The following is a 22648-nucleotide window of genomic DNA, read 5'->3' as shown; positions in this document are numbered from 1 at the left end:
TGTGGTCAGGGAGACTTTTATATTAAATCAGGAGCTGGACTCCTTGCTTAACCACTGGCAAAGGTCTTTCAAGGACTCCATGTTAGGAAATAATTGCAAGTTGAGGAATTTCATTCCACTATGACTACCTCCATTACACCAATAGTAAAACAAGGTTTAGAGAGATTAAACCAACATTTCTGACTTCACACCAGTGAGGAGACATCCTGCATATGTGTTATCTGTTGAAATTCTGCAGATTCTTTAAGGTCACTTTATAGTGTACTGCACTGGCATCAGTCAAATGGGAAATGTGATGTAACATGTTCAGTGTTGCATGCATAAGACATCTGGGCAATCTTAGTTTTAGATTTTCCCAACCTAAATGCCAGATCACAAGACTAATTTTGTTCCAGTTTTAGAATACTAAATGTAAAAACCACTTTTATTCAAATTAAATGAAAACAAAAGAACTGGAAGAAAATGACTCATGCATCAACTAACTTAATTAGGAGTGCTCGTAATGAGGTATCAGAATTAGCTGCTTTCTTAGTTATCCCCAAATTAAATAGAAACTAGCAGCATAAAACGACAAAACATGTTCCAGAACACAAAAGTGACTAACATATTTTTTTCTCACACTCTCCAAGGAAAAAAAGCCACTAAAACCATCAGCATTTGCTGATAAGCACATAGAGAAATTTCAGCTTCAAAAGTGATTCACCTTCAAAACCACTGTAATACACTGAATGGGCACTTACCTACAGTCTAAGTCTTCACCTATTTGTCACTTTCTTCTGGTAAAGTAACACCAAGGCTGAAATTTGAACATCTGATCTATTTGTTAAAATACATTATACCAGCCAGCATTCCATACGTAGCACATCAGCTATCACCAGTGGAATTATTTCAAGTCTGAGATTCAGTGCACAGGGCACATAACAGAATTTCCCAAAGTATGTAACATAATTAAGTCTAAATCAAAGCCAGCAAGTCTCTCACAATAAGAGATGACATGAAGTGGGATTGATGTCTGTTGATTAATATATTCATGGGCTTCAAAGATAGTTTACAAAAGGCTGTCACTCTAGTGAAGTTTAAGAAATTGCTCGCATTCTGGAAAAATAAAAAGTTTCTTGACTTTGGTACTTGATTTTTCCATTTTCACAGAGATCTTTTTATCTACCAAACAAGAATAATTTGTCTCTTTTTTTTTTTTAACTTTGTTTCATCTTTTGTTAATTTACAGGCCTCTAATCAATCACTGGACAACATGCTAGCAGATTCACATTCCACAGCTAGCGAGCCTCACCGCTGATGCAGCTCACACTGACTAAGGTTTATGCATTTTCTAGCTTTAAGACTGGAGTGGAGACCTCTCCAATGAAGACAAAACAAATAACTCCATGATTTCTGATGGATTTATTGACATTCTATTAGTCAAAACATATAACAAAAATTCTGCCAGCTACATGATGTCTTCATGGTTGCAGCTGTTTGGATTAAATTGTGTTGTCAGTGCTGCACCCAGCAGCAAAATCCTCATTAAAAATGGTGCACTCATTGAGCTCCATACACAAAACAGCTTATGCCACAGATGCAAACTGTTCTCTTGGCCAGCAGGAAAACACAGCTCATCTTCCTTGTTTTCCAAACTAAGTACAGAACTGGGTCACTGGTGGTTTCTGTGAAGAGCCTAATGCCAGAACATAAATTGGGCTGGCTTCCCAGTTCAATGCTTGTTTAACAGTGTGAATGACACAGAAATCCACATTTGCAGACTGACACAATGTGATCATCTTTAGCAAATTTTGGTATTGCTTCTCAGATATATTTCAGATGTCAGAAACTGTTTCTGCTGAGGGCAATTTGATAGACAGACTGAGGAAATATACTTTGCAATATGAGATTTTTTAGGTTCTAGGCTAAGCAGATGTCCTAAATTAGTTGTAGCCTCTTTTTCTGCCTGGAATCAATAATATTGCAGGGTTATTGCAGCAAAGTCTATCCTTTACTATTTTCCATTACAAACTGATAGTAAAATGAATGGTAGCATTTAGAAAATCAAGACAAACATAGTAAGACACATTTACTTTGCCTATGGGATATTCTTCAAAATTAGGCAGCACGTGATCTGATGTTAGTCAGTTTACCAAGTAGGTTTTATTTTAGTAAACAAATAACTGGCAGATTTCATATGAAAGGAGATTATGTTATAAGAAAGAACTGCCTTCATTCTTAATGTCGTTCCCTGGGCATATCAACTACCAAAATTACTAACGTGTGGTAAGTGAAGAAATGACGGTATGTCTTCTGACATACTAGTGCACTGCAGATGGCAGATAAGAAAAGCAATGTAAGATCAAAACAGCTCTGGTCTGAAGACAGATGAAAATAACAGATAACTTGGGAAAAATTGCTGTATTTATTCAAGCAAAACACCTATCAAGGAGCCATGTTCCTAAATAAAGATAGCCAAATTATCCTAAAAAAGATATCTTTATGCAGTTCTTGTAAATAAATGTACTACTTTAATGAAAACATGTCAACAAACGTGTTCCAAAAATACTTAGTTCCAAATAGTACCAAGTAGGTTCCTAATAAAGTGACTAGAATTTTTTAAAACTTCATAATTGCATATTTTCTCAAGGCTCATGACATTACAGATTTTGCCACTATTACAGCAAGAGAAAGCAAACTCTCATTCTTACAGCCTGAGAAATGTCAGATGTGCAACTTTAGCTTTAGAAACACGAGAGCTATTGTTGTTAGCACAAATTATAAATGCTGGATGTTGCTGTATTTTTACCACAACAATCTCTCTCATTTTTGTTGTCAACATTCCCAGAGGCATTAGTTTACAGATTTTTGAAAGACCGAGGTTATCAGATTCTGGTCTGCTGTACTTCTGTATACAGCACTGAATGTTCTTCAGATTTAAAATCTAATTTAGTTCTTCACATAGAAAAGCAAAACAGTTCATACTCACAACAGCCTAGACATGCTTACAGTAAAGAGTTAAGATGAGTTGTGTTAAAGTATTCTAGTATGCAAAAAAGTAATTTATCCAAAATGGAATCTTATTTAGGGATCACTGATTTAGATGTAAATACTAGCTCTAAAGCAGTCTTTAAATTAAGACACCAAGAATAAAAGTGTTGTGAAATTTTAATTTAATCATGAGCTGCTTTCCATTCCTTCTACTACTAATTTTCCTCTACATCTGCTAAATTCTACAATTAGATCAATAACACATGAATTTGTGTGATATCCTCCTGCACATCCATTTTTGACAATGCTGCATGCCCAGATATTGGCCTGCAGCTCACATTAAATTCAGTACCAATTACTTCTGTGAGGTGAAGACAGGGCTTAGAGAGATAAATATATTATTAACACACTTTGAACATGAAGAGTTTAACAGAGCCATGGTAAAATTCGACTGTAGCAAACAGTCCCACACAAATTTATGAATAAATTCTTCTGCGTGTTGTAGATATGAGAATGTATACTACTAATTTTTAGCCATAAAAATGACATCAGTGTTACAAAAATAAGTATTTGTTTACTTTGAGGGTAATATTGGCATTTTCTTTCATGAAAAATCCATTCAGTGCTATACAGTGCAGAGATTATGCCTTGTAAGCCAGAGATGAACTGATATGCAGATTCCTTAGCTCAAAAGCAGATTTTAGAAGAGCATTTTCTTTGTTCTAAAGAATTTTAATATATCTTCTTTATTTTCTTTGGTGGGATAGCTAGTAAAAATGTGTCTGAAGTTTGAATATCCAAGGAGTATTTTCACCATCACCAAAGACTGGCTTCCATCAAAAATTTGAGAAGTAAATGTAAGAAAATTGCTTTGGTTTACACTGTAAAATTTTAATTTTTTAGACTGGACTAAGTTTTATTTTTATTTTGACACTTCTTCTTAGGATGACACAATTACACAGTAAAAATAATTTATTTTTAATATTTAGTAAATGCCATCTCAAAAACAATTAAGTATTCTTAAGTCTGCTGTAAAACATTAAGAAACTAAAGGGCATAAAATTTAAAGGTGATTCAAGTGACATTTATTTGATGCTGAAATAAAGGGCCAGTACATTTCTGAAAGCACGATGCTGAACCACTGTATTTTAGGACAGCATTAGAAAAATGGATGCCTGATATTAGCTTGTTAAATGTCTATGTACTTAGTACCCACATGCAAAGTTGCCTGATTTACCAAATGCTGAACAGAACAAAGAAACAAACCACCATTTTTAGGTGTGATACCACATTTTTTGATTAGTGAAAACTACTCTTTTGGGCAAGAATTGATGAACAGGTCATTAAAAGGTTAAACTACAAAAAAAATCTGATTACCAGAGGGAATAGCAATTTTTAGGATCTGAAACATACAAAATGTTTTATTAAAAATTATCTGGTTTTCTACTTTAAAAGCTGAAACTGGTCAGAGGAATATTATTTCAGACCAATATGGAAAAAATATTCTTTCTTAAACCACAAAGGGACAGTTTCACATAATGTCATGAACGGAACTTTAGCCTTCACTAAAAAGGAAACAATATTCACTTTGTAATATGAACCTCTATCAAATGTGGAAGAGAGACAAATATGACACGCTATCTGGACTGCCATGCCAGGAGGGTAAATTTAAGAAAGAATTTCCTGGATTTGGAGTCCAGAAGTCTACTCATTAAAAATTTCTTTTTTTGTGGTTTGACTTCTTCCCTTCTGTTCCCGAGCCCTCTCAGAAAATTTTAAAAAAGGATATAAAACTCTGCTGAAAAACCAGTCACACAGCCAAAGGCAAATATACTAAGCACTGAGCATATTGAAAGTCTTAAAGCCAAAATTATTCATCTAGTAGTAATTTCTGTCCCACACTGTATAAAAATCAATTCAACACTTGATGTAATAGTGAAGGAGTTCAGACTGCTTATCCTTAGTTTTCTAACACTATAAAGCAGTAGTGATGCTGTTTTAAGGAAACATACTTCAGATTTCTGAGTTACAAAAGAGGAAAAAAATGTGTAAGTACATAAAATAGTAAGAGCAATCAAAATCCAAATTTTTACAAATTCCTCAGGAAAAAGAGAGGACATTACTTTCCTGTGTATTACTTCTCAGCTGAGACTCTTAAAGCCCCATTCATTTACCAACAAGTGCTTTACCTCAAAACTAATTTCAACTTCAGTAAAGTGCATTGGGCATACATTTATCCACCAGCAATCCCTGCATCAGACCTCATTACAACATGAGGTATTTTGAGAGCATGATTTACTGTTTTATAATGTAGTTTAAAATTACTTTTCTATATTCTTAGCCATAATTTGTAGGCTTGATAAAGTCTGCAAAGTAGTGACATATTTTTTTGAAAAAAAATTACTATTTTTTAATGTTTCATCAGAAAAAAACAGCTAAAATATTTTAAACACCATATTTCCAGCTGTGCTCTCATCTAATAAAAGAAAAAAAGTTACAAATGTTGGATATAAAGTAAGTTTAGTTTATGGTAACTGTGGCTTGAGCTAAACACTGTTTCATGACATCCACACTCCTTGTAGACCACGACACAAACAGGGTTATATTTGTCCTGCCTTCTCCAGAGCAGAAGTTTATTTGTTTACTTTTTTGTCTTGGCCTTGTCATTGCTGTTGAGATCAGAAGAGATGGATGTGCCTGTTTTGCTTTCTTGACCTTCTGAATGAGCACATGTGCCGCAAGTCTGCAAAAAGCCAATGCCAGCACTACAACACATAGCATTATACACATACAAAAGGTAAAGAAAACTTTTTTAACCAAATTAGATTTTATTTTTAATTTTAATGAATATAAGTGTGTAGAAAATGAAAGGAAAATTAATTTAATTTTTTGTTCTCATTTCCTTGTCTGATTTTGATTTTCTCAGCGTGAAGTCCTGTTTGAAACAGGCTGAATACAAGGGGATTGTCAAGTAAGTGCACTGTCCAGAGAACCCACAGGACTGCAGAACACTTCTCCAGAAAAAAAAGGAAAGGTCCTCTTTTGCAGTAGCACATAGCAACCTGCGAACTATGTCTGAGACACCTATAGTGCTAAAAAAAAGACAGTGCTTCAGGCTTCCTAAATATAAAAGAAGCCTCCAAACCAAAATGGTTTCAGTGGTGTTCATGTTGCTACAGTACTCTGATAGATTTGGCAAATTTTTCAAGGCACATTAGCTGTGATTCAACCAGAAGCACTAGAGAACAGGATCATGAGAAACACTTGCATTTCTTTTGACAGCAAAAAATTCTGCTGTGATGTGCTGTTTGAGACCACAGTACCACAGTAACGCAGAATTGTATCCAATTTGTTTAGAATAGAGATATGTGAACAAATACAACTGTGCAATATTATATTTCCATAACATTTTTAAATGAATATGACACATCTCTTCTAATACAAAACAGAATAAATATATGAACATTAAACCCTGCTATTAAAATGTTCAAAGCCACATAGCATTGCCCTTCAACATGCTTTATACAGATGGGTGAGATTCAGGTGCTGTTAAGTGCCTAACCAGAGGTCATCAGATAAAACTGTTCTGTTCACTAGAATGATTTTGAACAGCCTATAACAGATATACACTGAACCTGAAATCATTATACCTATTTCCACTAATTTTGAGGAAATTTGGTTTTGTTTAATATTTATTACTTCTTTCTTTAATGATTGTTGCAAACCAAAAACCTAAAATCACAAATGTTGTCTGGGCAACGCTAAACGATGACTCGCATAATAAATATTAGGACAAAGGTAATTTCTGAATATTTTTCATTATTAATAATGTTATTAAATGTTATAAAAAAACAAATATCAGAACAATTACTGTACAGGGGTCAATAAGCTCATAGCAAAGCTTAATGTCACAGGTCTTTCATTCCATAATATTTCATGAATAGAATAAATTTAGTTTACGAGGACTGCAGAAACAGATACAAGACAATAGCATAATCCCAGAAAACCTTTGGTGTACAAGTTACATGAATTATCACAAGAGTTCACTAGACTCACTCTTTCATTTAAGTGTTTGGCAATAGCTGAATCATTAAGGGTGCATCACTCCTACAGCAGATGGAATTACTACTGTTCAAAACCAAAAAAGAGTGGAAGGGAATTTACCACAGACAAAGCTGGTGTGTTTTTGTAAAATGTTCTACTGTTTCCCTCTTTCTGAGTGCAGCTTCATTTCACTGACAGCAACATTAATGGAATCTTCCTTGATGGCACTTGTATCGAAAGGAACCATTCTTTTCGTAAGTGCTACAAATGTCAGACAAAAAAAAAGTAATTAAACATCTTCAGAGAAATACATAAATTTTGCTGACCATCAATGTTTACATGAAACATATATTTCATTACACAATATTAAAATTTACACAGCAAGAAATATGATATTAAAATATTCAGCATTCATAATGCTATGAATTGAGAAACTGATTTATTTTCTAGAGAAACACATTTTAGTACAATATAATATAGGCACGGCCAAGAGCTTTCTTATACAGAAGAAATGTAAACTGCATTTTTTAAAACTTGGTAATTTCACTAACATTTCTTTTCCATTTAATTTTTCAGCATCTTTGTTTAAGACAAAACAAACCACTCAGAAAATTCACAAAGGAATATCTTTACCAATAGCACGGACTAAAGTCAACAAGTGACACTGAGCAGGTGTTCACAGGATGCCATACTGAGTACATACCTTTGCAGCAGGGTGCATATATAATGCTTATTTATAAATACATTATATTGCATCAAAATCTAGACAGTATGAATTGTCAGAACATCTTATGATAAAGTGCTGGAGGAAAAAAAAAATACACATACCCAAACATCTAGCAATTATTTAACAAAAGGCAGAAATTAAGGGGATGAAAGTGGATATCAACTTACACAACATTCCCTTCTTCTAATGGCCTTGCTTATACCATAAGCATGTAAGAAAAGTGGTCCTTCCTGATTGTTTGTAATAAATACACAGAGTGCAATTTTTTTAATAGTCCAGTAAAATTGTAGCAATATATAACCAAAAGTTATTTAATCAGGAGCAAGTCTTCACAGTTTATGAGGAGGAGATTTTTTCACTTTCAGAAGGAGAATGAAATCACTGTGTTTGGGATGTCAGTAAAACAGTGCCTTATCATTTTTCAGCATAAAGTTTTCAGTATCTGTCCAGAGCTATGCTCCTGTATGCTCTTTCAATGGTACCTTCTGTGGTCAGTATGAAGGTAAAGTAAAATGGAAAAGCATAAAGAAAATTAATTGCTAAACTAAATAGATTTGCATTTTTCAAAGTGATGATGTCAAGTTTCCAATCATTCCAGGTTCTTATCCTTGAGCAGCCTTAGAAGGTTTTGTTCTAGAATGGTGTCCCACAGAATCATGATGTTACAATGCCTTTTTACTTTTAATTAAGTTACGAATTTATAACTGGCAATACAAATTGTATTAAGAACTTATGAAAAAGTATACACGGGGGATAGAGACAGACATCAGCATACATTGCAGGAGTTAATTGCTATGACAATAAAATCAAAATTCAGGAAAACTTCGTTTATTCAACCATGGTATCATTCCTACTATATAGCATATTGACACAAGAGTGTTGTGTATCACCGGAGCCAAGGGGTCAGAGAAGACTGTGATCCCAGCTACAGAAGTTGGGAAAACTGGTGGCTATTTTCTTCTCCATAAAGTCACAGCTTATGAAGCCCTGGAACATAAATTCCCATCAATAATAGAAAACCTGAAAGCCATATGGCTTCTAGGAAACCATCCAGGTTAAAATCTTGAAGTGATGAACTGTACAAAGAGAAAGGCAGGACCCAATTCATAAAGCCAATGCAAAGCATGTGTAACTCTAGGGACCTTTGTAATATGAAATTTAGGAAAAATACAGTGTCCATGAAAAACAATTTCTGAGGATCATTTTTCAGATAACAACAACTAGTAGTGACTTTTTAGACCAACTCTTTTGGTCTGATAATTATACAGACTGCAAGCCATGTCTAATGAATGCTTCCTTGTATAAATTATTTTCTCAGTTAAACTTCTTCCTTTCTAAGAAATTGGGTATAAAAATAAAAGCTCATTCCCACAGCATCTTTAAAATAGTTTGTTATGGAAAAGCTATATAATTGTATATGTTATAATTGTAGAAGTTATACAAGAAACATGAAGAGCAGACACAAACCAGAATGCTTCTCCTTTTAACTGCCTGCTGATTGGCAACTTTTTGCTAAATATATATATATGTGAAAGCAGATTGTTGTTCCCTGGGGATTTTTTTCATACATCTTGTTCCTCTTTCTTCAATCAATTTTAAACTTAAATCCCAGGATCCCCCTTGCAGATAAATTAAATTACACCAAACATGTCTGCTCTCCTCCCTGGTGCTCTCTACGAGTCATAAGAGATGGACATTGGGAAGGGATCTTCTAGTACTACTTATTGACTCTATAATCTGTAAGGTTTCATGAATTTATGAGAGATAGAGTTGGTAAACATTAAATCATACAGGCTTGCAAACTGCTCCAAAAGGTAAATGAAAAAAAAGTCCATTCTTCTGTTTCTGAAGAAGGAGATTAATCTATCACAGAAAATAGGTGATGACATTTATAAGCAGATTTATTAAAAGCTACGGGAGGTTTGAGAGCAAAAGACCTCAAATTATACTTCACTGTCAAAGTCTCAAATTATAACTAATTAATATCATTACTGAAATTAAAAGTTCATGGCATTTATGTGACTAACATGACTGAAGTAGCTGATTTTATCATTTGCCACTCACTGGCAATTACAATAAAAGCTCTTCAATGTTAGTACCACTGCAGAATTTTTACTGTCCTGAAGAACTACAGCAATAACTTCAAAATACAAATTTGACTGGTGGAGATCAGGTTCAGCTTAAATTAAAACATTTGGTCACTACCAAAGCCTATGGAGTAATTCATATACATTAGAGCCATAAGCTACAACAGACACCCATAAAAGGGCTGTGAAAGATGTGATGGGACCTATGGGAAACCTATGCCTTCCTGGAATGACAGCTAGAAGCACACTCTAGGTCATCTAAAATGACATCAGGCATCTTCAATGGGCACCTGACTTGCTCTCATTCTTATTTACTAAGCATAAAGAACATATAATAGCATTAACTATTAGGAGAAAAGAACCAGCCAAGTGAGAAATTAAGAACACCACTTTCATTCTATCAGAGTCAAATAAAATCAGGGATAGGAAAAACATTCCATGTCTACTTCTCTGTTTTAGCATCAGAAAATTTGACTAATGGATTTTTATAGAATACAAGTAAGGAACTAAAACTCTGAAGATGTTTTATATCCAGTTCCTTTCCCTTAAAAACAAATAGGAAAAAGTGAAATACATTTGCTGTTTTCTTACTTTTTTGCTTTTTTAAAAAAATATTATTTTTAAAAAATAGCTCTTTACCATCTGGGCAAAAGAATAAAACTAAAAACACTGTCAGCACCATTCTAGGATTTGGAAAATATGAAATATGAAGATCAGCTTAATTTATGATGTGGAAAATACCTTCCTAAAAGTTTTAAGCAAGACAAAAAAAAGTCCCTTAGACATGCCTGAACATGGTTTCAAAAGAAGCCTTCCTCAAATGCTGAAGACTTTGCAAGTATTTCATAATGATCAAGATTGAATCACTACTGTCTTTCATCCATCACTTTTTAATTTTACCTCCAGAAAGCTCAGTGCTGGTAAAAAACAGTTGAATCAGAGAATAAATACCCAGAACTGGTGCATCAGATTGGTATTTAGATCACATGGATTCTATTTCTCTGACAATTACCTAAAATTGATTAAAAAGTACTAAAGTAATAAAGTCCTTGCAAGTTCCATCCAGGTTAAGCAATATAAAGTTACTGTAATATTTTAGGAATATTTATGCTGCATCTTTAAATTTCAGCAAGATTTTGCAGTGGAATCACAGAGTTTTTGAGGTTGGAAGGGACCACTGGAGGTCATCTGGTCCAACATGCCTGCAAAGTATGGGTTCTTTATTTTCTGTACCCCAACCAGGCTGAGCTGTACTTTGACTTGCAAGACTTTGATGTGGATGAGGTTAGGGAAAATGGAAAAAGAACTCTGAGTCAGGGGAAACTATTCCTGAAGTACAGATGAGATGGAGGCATTTGCTCTTATGCTCTGCTCCCACTGCTGTTATTCAGTATGCTCTGCACAAAGACACTAATACCAGCCCACAGATTCTGAAAGGAAAAGAAGCCAATTATCTTTAACATCATCAGATCAACTCAAGACTTACTGGTGAGTAGTACTGTACTGCAGCACTTGTTCTGAGAGGCAAAGGTTTGAAAGTGCAATGAAGCCTGAAACAGGACTTTCCAATACATAGACTGCAACTTACTGAATATGTTCCCAGTACCCAAACTGGCTATATTGAAAAGGAATGGAAGGTGATATCCTTCTGAAGAAAAGCCTTCTGATATCCATGTGCTGACATGCTCAAAAAAACCTTAAAAACCTTTTCTTCTAAGATAGTTTTGACACTTGTACAGAGGTGTGCCTGTACCAGATAAAGATCTAATAAGTCCTATCTTTTACTGAGCAGTTCCTTGCTGTATCAGAGATCCCATGATCTTTCATGACCACAAGTTGTACCTGAACTACGGGATAGAAGGAATAGTTAAAAACAACTATTGAAATAGAAACAGAATTAGTGAATTCAGCTTTCACTGTTAAACTCCTACAGAAGCACGAGACAAACTGTTACAAAAGAAAGATCTGGGAGAGAATCCTTGTCTGAGGATGTCTCTCTGGTCCCTGAAAAGATACACAGGCATGATTCTTCATGCAGAGATTCAGAATGCAAGTGCAGCCATTTATTTTGGTGTAGGTTTGTATGACAAACAGAATACATTGTACGTCCCAGTTAAAAAAACCCAAACTATCAGTGGGATGTAATTAAGTACTTCCTAGACAAAGGCACCCATCCCGTATCTAAAACTAAAATACAGGAGGTCTCTTAAGATGATTGTAGCATTTTTTTTGTCGAAAAGTAGAGTGTCTTACTCTCTTGAGTAAAACAGGTTTAAAAGAGGAAAATATATTACTTACAGTAATATATATATTACTTGAAGCAAATACATTACTTGCAGAAACAATACTTACAACCTGAATCCAAGAGCAGTGAGCTGGACAAAAAGCTGTTTTGAGTTTGCCAGCTAGAAGAGGGAGCAGCCATTTCTATATCAGAAATTTCAGCATCCATTTTCACATCCTATAGCAGTCAAATAAAAGTAATTTTTAGCTGTTAATATCAAGCAGGTGTAAACTTTAAGAAATTACATACAGTAGCACACATACAAGTATGTGCTGTGATTTCATACATGCTGGAAAATACTGACTTGAATTTTCAGAATTCTCAGTATTGGAGCTAGGTTCAAATTAATTTGCTTAAGAATTTCATGTCCATTTAATCACTACAAAATCTCTGCAAAAAACTGCTTTGCCTTGAGAAAAGCATTGGGAGCATTGCAAGTTTTTGTCACTACAATAAGTTGTCAAAACGCTCTCTCTCCTGTTTATATCACATCCACAGTTCATGACAAAGCACAGCAACAGGGCAGACATCAGTGAATGATTAATTACTCATCAATGAATGGTCCATATTAATTCACTGAAGTAAGTAGGTGATCCACAAGTAAGTAATAATAAAACTTAAATCCATTTTCCCTGAGGAAACACGAACTTTATTGACTTCTCATATTAAAATACCAAAGTTGCTTTTCCATTTTTTTTTGTTAAACTATTAAATAGAGTCTGAAGTACTAAGTAAAATAAAGTAAAAGTTACTATTTATGGCTAGACCCATACAGCATAGCTTTTTGGTGAGCCAAATAATTTGGTCTATAAACTAAAAAAAAAAGATGATAATTTTAAGAAGGCCATTTAAACAAAAATCTCCATAAATCTTTACTAGCACTGCAGCAAGTAGTCCCCAGTTGCAATACCTCCCAAAATAAGATTAAATGCTTGGCTCAGTATCCAAATTACTCAGTTTCTTGAAATGAGAAGAGATAATGCACAAATGCATCAGTTCTTAAAACACTCAGTTTTGCTACTGAATTCTTGTCATAAACAGCCTCAGGGAATTTTGTTAAAACATCTAGTAATTTATCATTCATGCTGATACAATGAATTGAAAACTAAACAGAAAACAAAATAAAATTCAACATTAATTTAGAGATACAATAAGCTTTTGTCCCATCACTGAAGAGGGATTTTCTCCTATTAAGACTAATGGGAATTATACACATTAATCCCCTTATGTGCTGATGAGAGACTTATTACCTAAAGTGCACACAGCAAAATAACAACTTTTAAAGAATAAAAAAAGTTTTTGTCTTCTCATTCTGCTTCCAGAAATGCTGTTTTACAACAGAGATTTTAAACAAGCAACGTGCTTCTACCAGCATCTGCAATACAAAATGGCTTTCTCTTTACAGAAATTTTAACTTGCAGGATGTGCCTTGTCTCATGTGCTTCATTTACAATTACACCTGTATGCTGTGTTTGATTACATGGTCACTTGTTTGTGGCAGGTAAACTGTTCTAAAATATTAATCAAAATGTTTATCTTTCATTTTCCTCTAGCTTTCTCTCTTGATTTTGCTTTAGTTGGTATTCTCCATTATTTATTTATTTTTATACATTATATATACATTATTTTTCCCAATTTCTTCTTGATCTGTTTCCACTCAGCCCTTTCTTAGTTGAAAAATCACAATTCTTGTACTTAATGATATTCTGACAGCTTCTGGCCTTCTTTATTACTGGAAATCTTACCTTTTAACACATACAAATAGCAATTGTGCTTTTCGTGGGCTTCTAAGCAACAGGTATTTTACAGCCATCTGACAAGACTACAGAGGAGTGGGAAGACTGAGTGAGGACAAATGAAATCATAAGAAAGGAAGAAAAAATAACTGCTTTTAGTTACGAAACCAACTTTGGTTTCATTTTTGCTCTTTAAAATAAAAAGAGGCTAGGACATGGGATTAGATAATATCTATCCGAGCTTAATGTTGCCAAGCAAGCTGAAAGAAGTGTATTACAAGAAAGGCTAGAAAGAGGATCGTAACAGATGAGAAAGATTAATTCCACAAGTAATTTTATCTAAAATGGTCAATGTAAATATTCTACAAGAACTTCCTCTTTTTAAAACATGCATTTTCTTATCACCTGCCAAATATCTGTTTATTTTGTATAGCAGAAGCACTATGTTTGTGTACAGATCATTAACCAAAACTATCAGAAAGAATGAACTTTGATGTTCTCAAGCCAACACTCTTCCTCCAATTTTAGAGCCTCCCAATTGACAAATACTATAACAAGTAAAATTAAACAATGCACTTGACTTAGTTCCAAGGAAGGTAAGAAAGGCAAGCATTAAAAAGGGTTTTTTTAGACTAAGCTTGCCTGATCACCAAAATCAGATTAGCACTCATCTGTTACTTGTTTTTGAACATTCTGTTCTATTTGTAACAGCAAAGAGCACTGCATGTCATGCAAAAACCCCATTAGGCTTCACTAAATGAAAGCCATTGAATGCTCCCTGCTGTCTAAAGAAAGAGGAAATATTGTTTTGGAATCAGCCTTATACTGGATTCCGAATATAGAGTTCAAACCACGCGAGCTCAGTAAGCTCATTCAGCTTAGTGCAATATTATATTCTACTGTCAGCTGATTGCATTCCACTTAGCTTTTCAATGTTTTCCGAATTTCAATGGCTACTGAACTAGTAACTCTTGTGCAAAGGCAACAGAAATTCAAGAAACAAGATTACCATCAGCAAGAGAATTAAAGTGAACCTGCCCTGTTTCCTCCTTTCAATTCTTTCTTACAGAAGAGCAAGATGCCTTTTTAGAAATAGCTTAATAGAATCACAGAATCACAGAACGGTTTGGGTTGGAAAGGACCTTAAAGATCATCAAGTTCCAACCCCCCTGCCATGGGCAGGGACACCCTCCACTAGACCAGGTTGCTCAAAGCCTCATCCAGCCTGGCCTTGAACACCTCCAGGGATGGGGCATCCACAGCTTCCCTGGACAACCTGTTCCAGTGCCTCACCACCCTCTGAGTGAAAAATTTCTTCCTAATATCTAGTCTAAATCTGCCCTCTTTCAGCTTATAACCATTACCCCTTGTCATCTCACTACAGTCCCTGATCAAGAGTGCCTCCCCATCTCTCCTGTAGGCCCCTTCAGGTACTGGAAGGCTGCTATTAGGTCTCCTCGGAGCCTTCCTTTCTCTAGGATGAACAACCCCAACTCTCTCAGCCTGTCCTCATAGTGGAGGTGCTCCAGCCCTCTGACCAATTTCGTGGCTCTTCTCTGGACTCTCTCCAATAGGCCCAGATGTTTTTCATGGTGGGGGCCCCACATCTGAACACAGCACTCCAGGTGGGGTCTTACAAGAGCAGAGTAGAGGGGGAGAATCACCTCCTTTGACCTGCTGGTCACTTTTCCAGGACACAATTGGCTTTCTGGGCTGCAAGCGCACACTGCCGGCTCATGTTGAGCTTTTCATCCACCAACACCCCCAAGTTCTTCTCCTCAGGGCTGCTCTCTATCCACTCTCCACCCAGCCTGTATTTGTGCTTGGGATCTCCTTGACCCACATGCAGGACCTTGCACTTGACCTTGTTAAATTTCACAAGGTTTGCATGGGCCCACCTCTACAGCCTGTCAAGGTCCCTCTGGATGGCATCCCTTCCCTCCAGTGTCTCCACCACACCACACAGCTTGATGCCATCAGCAAACTTGCTGAGGGTGCACTCAATCCCACTGTCCATGTCTCCGACAAAGATGTTAAACAACACTGGTCCCAATACTGACCCCTGCAGAACACCACTTGTCACCAGTCTCCACTCGGACATCAAGCTGTTGACCACAACTCTTTGAGTATGGCCGTCTAGCCAATTCCTTATCCAGCAAGTGGTCCTTCCGTCAAATCCATGTCCCTCCAACTTAGAGACAAGGATGTTACGTGGGACTGTGCCAAAGGCTTTGTACAAGTCCAGGTAGATGATGTAAGTTGCCAATACCTTCTTCAGCAACTTACTGAGCTAAAATACTCTGTATTTATTTTACCTTTGACACTTTTTAAAGGACCTCCTGGTAAGTATTCCTCATTTTACAGAAGGAAGACTGCTATGGAGCAGGGGGGAACACAAGCAGCTTAAGGGTTTTTTGATACATCGTCTGTGATCCTAGGTTTTGAGCTCAACTGCTTAGAGACACTGCTAAGATTCACTGCCAAAGAATTGATTTGATAAACAGCAGAAATACTAGTGTGATTCTTCAGTTCTGATCTCTTATTTCAACCACGTCCATAAGAAATTGCAGGTCTGCCGAAGTAAGCTGCTATCGCAATGACACGCAGTGAGAAGCGATATGACAATGAACAAGGTAATGTGAAGAGAAAGAAACTGTTAACAATTGGAAATGTGAACTCATTACAGACAATGTTTCTAAACAAGAGCACCGGATTTGTACTGCAGGGAGTTCTGTTATGTGCATAACCCTATGCCTAGCCCTGCTATCAGTCCACTGAGTGACCTTTAGCAAACTACTTCGCCTCTGTTGTCTGGATTTCATTTATGTATGAAATGGACATCATACAGTATCTTTTGTAAAGATGCAAAAATCAGCTACTGAAAAATCACTATACATGATCTACAAATTAATCAACCTTTTAATGGAAGTAACAGGTTTCTATATTTATCTTTTACTTGAAAGGACAAGGGAAAATTGTATAAACCAATCAAAAAAATGCTGTAGACAGCAATTCAACAAAGCAAGTAAATGTTTGAGAGTATCAAGACACAGTAAGACACTTTTCTGTGAAATTTTAAAGATTTGTGGAAAGTATCCATGGAACTTTACAATGAAGACAACACTGCTGTCATCAAATTTATATCAGCCATGACAACTACATAAAACAGAAACATTCTTGTGTTATTTTAGTCTGTGTTTGTGCTAGGAATTAACATACACCAAACAAGCTTACCTTGTTAACTGAAAGTAATGGGGAAACAAAAGTGGAGTACGAATACATACCTTGAATTGCTGGACCCTTTGTTTTGAATCTTCCAGTTGTTGCTGTAGAGAACTCACTATTTCTTTATACTTCATATACCTTTCCTCAATCAGCTCCCTTCGGCAATGGGACTCCTAGAAATGCATTGAAAGATCTGAATGATTACGTAATGTGAAAGGCAGCTAAAAATGTTGGCTGGCTACTGTAAACACAGGTATCACCAAGGATTTTCATTACAGCAAGAATGAATTAATTACTAACTTACAGAGGTTGAAATACAGGGGCCATATGAAAACATAAGATTCTATACAGGAAAGTAATGTTAAAATGAAAATAGGTTAATGTGAACAGCCTCATCCTTAACTGGTGAGTGATTTCTTGTAACTCTTTCCAAAATTCAGTAATATGATACATTCTATAAAAGGAATTCTGTAATGGTGAAAAATTAATTACAATATGGTAGGAACAAGCACTTGAAGAAAAAAGTGTTCTCATGATATGGATTAAACGGTATTTTCAAATAAGAAAACAGAATGCTTCTCACTGAACCAGCTAATGATTCAGTTGAATGAATACAGCTACCAGACAACTTGTGAGGCATTATCAAATATTTACTTTCTCTTTCCTTCTCTCTTGCCATGAAAACATTGAGGGAAGAACTTGCTAGCAGTGGAAAGCAACAAAAGGCTTTGAAATACTTCACTCATGCATACGCCTTGAGAGTAAAATATGCTATTGTACAAAAAAAAAAATAAACCAACATACTCTTTTCAAATAGAAGAATTAATTAAAGTCCAAACTGTCATCATTCTCACTGCTAAGGTAGAAAGCTTATCTTCGTTGAATAATAAATGCAAAAATAACAACTAATTTATTAAATAATACACAATTGTTGGTAGGGACTCATCTTAAGAAAGCAGTCTTTAAAAAGCTGTTAACTTCATCAGGGAGAAGAACAGAGCTCAAATCAAACCAAAGAATTTGGGTTCCAATCTCATGAATGCTGGCTAAGTGATAACTACAGCAAACCAGAAAATGACAATGTCATTTCATAGCAACATTAAGCAAGAGAGTGCAAGTGTGAAAGAGATTGTAGAAACCCCACATTCAAACTTCTGCTTTGCCTAGCTGAGAGCAGAATTTTTCCTTTAGCAGTGCAGAACCATTGGAAACAGAAGGCAAATGTCAACCTCTGTCAGAGCAAAAAGCTCTTCTGGGGATACCTGGAATGTGAAATTAAAATTATACATCTCAACAATATTTTTCTTTAAAAAACCCAAACATTTCAATCAGCATTTACGTTCCTAACTTTGTGGATGATGACAGCAACAAAACAGTGTTCAACTATTCACACATGACCTCATGCAAGAACACAGAAAAAACAATGTTCCAAACAAGTATGTTTTGAAATGTTTATGACTACCTCAGGATGAGAAATTCTATACAGCAAATAAAATGCAAATCATTATGCATTTGTTGATCTGTGATTTAATACTGAATTAAAATTTATATTGTGCAATGAGGTTCCAAATTCTTTTTTAGTAAACCACCAACTTCATGTATGGAAATAATAATACAGTGGTTTAGCCATTTAGCCACTGAAGATCTAATTTGAGGCTTATCACTCTTGGCAGTACTCCATCACTACTGTCAATATGCCCCATTGTGTCTACACAAACACACCTTGGTTTGATAATGATATTGGGAAAATAAGTGACAATTATTTGCATTATGTCAAAACAAAACAAACTGTAAAGCTCTCCTATTTTCACACACTACTTTAAATATTGAAATAACTGGCATAATTTACAAAATTTTCATTTTTTAACAAGCAATATCCAGATTTTCATTCAATATAAATATTCTGAAACAGTAATTAGGACTTGACCTATTATGCCCAGTTATCAATGCTTGCTTACATTATGGAGCATCTCAGCAGTGTTACTAACTAGAGCTAAATTAATAACCTAAAAAAAAAATCTGTACAAACATGAAAATAGGTTTCTGGATGTTTTTGTCTATGTAATATATACATATGTAATTTTAAATATCTTATTAACCAATTTATCTCTACATATGGAGAGGATATTAATTAACCAAAATATTTTAGAACTACTGAAAGAGTCAAATGAAATCTTTCTCACTCCAATATCTTTGAAATCTTCCAACAGGCTCAGTTTCTCAGGAACAGACTCCAGATGGTCTAAAGCTACTCGAGTACTCTAAAGAACAGAACACAAGATAAAACATAAAAAATTAATCAATTCTTTCATCCATCTCAAACATTAAAAACCTATTACATCTACAGAAACAGGTTTATAGGTTATCTATGTGTCTGTAAATTAAACAGGTTAACAGTACGCAGGCTGATAAAGAAAAAGAAGGACAAAATAAAACACACAGCACAGTTTCCTTAATTTGAATCTCCATGAACAGTTACCAGCTTATTGAGCAGAACAAGACTTATTTATAATTCTGGAGTTTATGTAACCTTCAGAATGAAATTTTATTTTATTACACTTCAGGAAGTAAAGTACATTTACAGAAAAATATAAATGTATATTCACAATGTCTTATCTTTGTAGTTGAACACATACTAGAAATGTCCTTTTTTTGTAAAATACAAATATGTGCAGTCAGCACTTAGCTAAATATAGAACAATCAGGTTTCATATTTTTGGTTTAGACGTACAGTACGTACTGCTGAAAGATGAATTACCACTCCAGGGAGAGTTAGGGTTGGATTCAACAACAAGATTTCACATCCACACCCACGACACAAAAAAATCTATAGGCAAATACAAAGAACTGAAGAAAATTAGTATTATGTTTTGAATTTGGTGCACAGGTGAAGTTAGTCGGTCATGCGTAAAGAGCAGTCATGCCCCCAGTAAGCCAGATGCCTCTGGAGCTTCTCAAAGGCTGCCCTTCATTATTTGCTGAGGAGCAAGTAGAAACAATACTGTTTGTATTTCCTCCATAATTTTATAGATCACACTTCTTTGGATAAGGTTCCGTTAACCTGGTATGCAATCTACCAGTAATTGGTTTCATTAACCATATTACTGTCCTAGCACTTCAAGGCAAAAATCCATACAACAAATAAAATTCATCAATCCTGAAGTCCTATATAATTATGCTGTAAAGTCTCTGCAAACTGAGTTAACTTGCCCTTAACTACAAAGTCACTGTTGCTAGTCTTGGAAAGTCTCAATCTGACCAACATGAAAAACCACCACATTTAGATTCCTGACTCAAAACTTTCAGTCACACCAGGATAAGAAAAATTGGTGAGAACCTCTCAGCACACGTGCAGTCTACTCCAAGAAGCTGTGGTTTGTATCACAGAAAGCTCCCAGACAATCTTCAAAAGCAACCCACTGAGTCAAGACTGGAATAGTACACTATGCTGGGTATAACAAACCATGAGACATGAGTAGTATTAGCAAACAAAAATGCTTTACAAATGATTAATACTGAAGGAACTGTCTACAAGCTTCATTGTTACAAAAAAAGTGTATATCCATGTAAGCTAATTCTTTGGAGAAGAATATGATTCTTTAAAAGCATAACTCATAAATATATTTCTTTAGTTAAAAATCAACCACATAAAAATTTATTAAAAAACTGAACTGGGAGAAACAGCAATGAAATAAACACTCGTGAGAAGGCAGCTTAGATAACAATATCAATATTGTTGTATTAATATTTTATTAATAATCTTAATCACATTACAAATAGAATGGATGTTCTGTATTGTATATCAATGTAACAGGTACATTAATAATTTAGTAATAAATTAAATAGCATTATATGCAATATATATTGCACATATATAAAGCAACATACAAATATATATCTATATTACCATACATTAATAGCAGTAGTAAAATTTATATTTGATGTATATACTGCTATTTATACTATACCATGACTGTCTAGTGACCACAGATCTTTTTTGCTACGTGCTGCTATTAATTATATAGACAAGCTGTTACCTGCACAATGAACCTAAACAAGTCATTGCTCCTACAATTTATAAGCAATATTACAAATTACAATAACATATGAAAAGATTACAATAACATAATATATGAAAAGCCATCACGTTTTGGTTTGAACCAACCACTTGCTAGTTTAATGACATACTCTCATTCTTACACTGTAAGAGAGACTGTACAACCAACCTTCGTTCATCCTCACTTTCCAACTTCTCATTTTACAGACCCTTTGCAATCTCTCCCATCTATATCCTGTTCAGGCTGAAGAGTCCTAGTCTGCTTAGTTGTTCCTCACATAGAAGCTTCATGCTTTTGATCATTCTTATGTCTTGTGTAGTCTCCTTAGTTCTGTAGTTTTTAAGATGGAGATGGGGAGTGAGGAGAACCAGAAGTGAACAGATTAACCTCATTAACCACACCACCTCAGTGCAGACGCACCATCAATTTAGAAGGAAAGATGTCTGTCTTGTTGTCTGCTGCTTTTCTAACAGTTCCAAACATACAGTTTTTAAGATGGTAAGAAATATGTTTTCCATAACAAATGAAGGTCAAGTCTCATAAACAATGGGATTCATTTTCATCTCACAGGACTGAACTTGTAACCAATACTCAGTCCCAATAAACTAAATTAGGTAGTGGACATGAGACTGCTTTTTCTGTTTCTATAATTATATGTATATAGAAGTATTACTTAATGTAAAAGTATTTCTCTAATTAGGAAAAATTTGTACTGGTTGTTAATATGCTGATGATATTAGGACCTATAAAACAACAACCTGGTTAAACCAGTTTTCCAGATATTTGGCTTCTTTTTCCTTTTGAGACTAATGAGGTTCAAAGAGTATCTCCCATCTGCTAGAAATAAACTTTTACCCTTAAACTGAATGCTTAGCTAAAAAAGGGCTCTCTTATCCCACTGTTACATTCTGCAGTAGGAGTGCAAGATGCAGTAGGACAAAAATACTCAGGAATTCCCAAATCCAGCCCTTTTTCCCCAGGATAATTTCTACTCTTCACACAGGGCAGAAGAGAACAAGAACATATGCAGTCAAAGGTGCTAGAACAATAACAATTCCATTGCCACAGGTATGGGGAAAGAATTTTATGAGAGTTGGGTGAATTGTTGCTTCAAGAACAATAGGAAGAGTAAGAAGCCTACAAAAATGGGGTAAAATGACTGACAGCAAGGAAGGATGTTTTAGATTTCAAGAAGTACAGGAAGAACTGTCAAAAGTGAAATAGAGTAAAACAAACATTCTTTAGTCAGTTAGCGAGAACAAGACAATAGAAATGAGACAGGGAAAATAAGCTGGAGATAATTTAGGTACGAACCCAAATCAAAATGAGTACTTTTGCTTTTCTTTTATCCTAACACATTTTGTTAGATTTTGAAACACATACAGGAATTATACAAGACTAAATAAATTAAATTATGCCTGAAAGATAGGTAAACCACTTCCTGAAATAGGCAGCACTGAGGACACCCAGTACAAAAAAAGTCCTTAATTGCAACGTTGACAACTGGTCATGGCAAA

The 22648-nt window shown here is 35.0% G+C and overlaps 1 protein-coding gene across 1 annotated transcript in view; it reads right to left on the bottom strand.

Moving 5' to 3' along the window:
- Positions 1–7168: 7168 nt before the first annotated feature.
- The window catches only part of CEP128 (centrosomal protein 128kDa), a 69909-nt gene continuing 54429 nt past the window's right edge, over positions 7169–22648 (bottom strand). Inside the window, exons 9-13 of the mRNA XM_010078521.1 lie at positions 19257–19334; positions 17133–17246; positions 14916–14930; positions 12181–12289; positions 7169–7275 (exon numbers count right to left, since the gene is read on the bottom strand). Of these exons, the coding sequence (XP_010076823.1) occupies positions 7169–7275; positions 12181–12289; positions 14916–14930; positions 17133–17246; positions 19257–19334 (423 nt within the window). The remainder of the gene's footprint in view (positions 7276–12180; positions 12290–14915; positions 14931–17132; positions 17247–19256; positions 19335–22648) is intronic.

Source organism: Pterocles gutturalis, unplaced genomic scaffold, assembly GCF_000699245.1.
Source record: "Pterocles gutturalis isolate BGI_N339 unplaced genomic scaffold, ASM69924v1 scaffold4636, whole genome shotgun sequence".
NCBI lineage: Eukaryota > Metazoa > Chordata > Aves > Pterocliformes > Pteroclidae > Pterocles > Pterocles gutturalis.
This window is presented reverse-complemented; position numbering and strand designations above follow the sequence as displayed.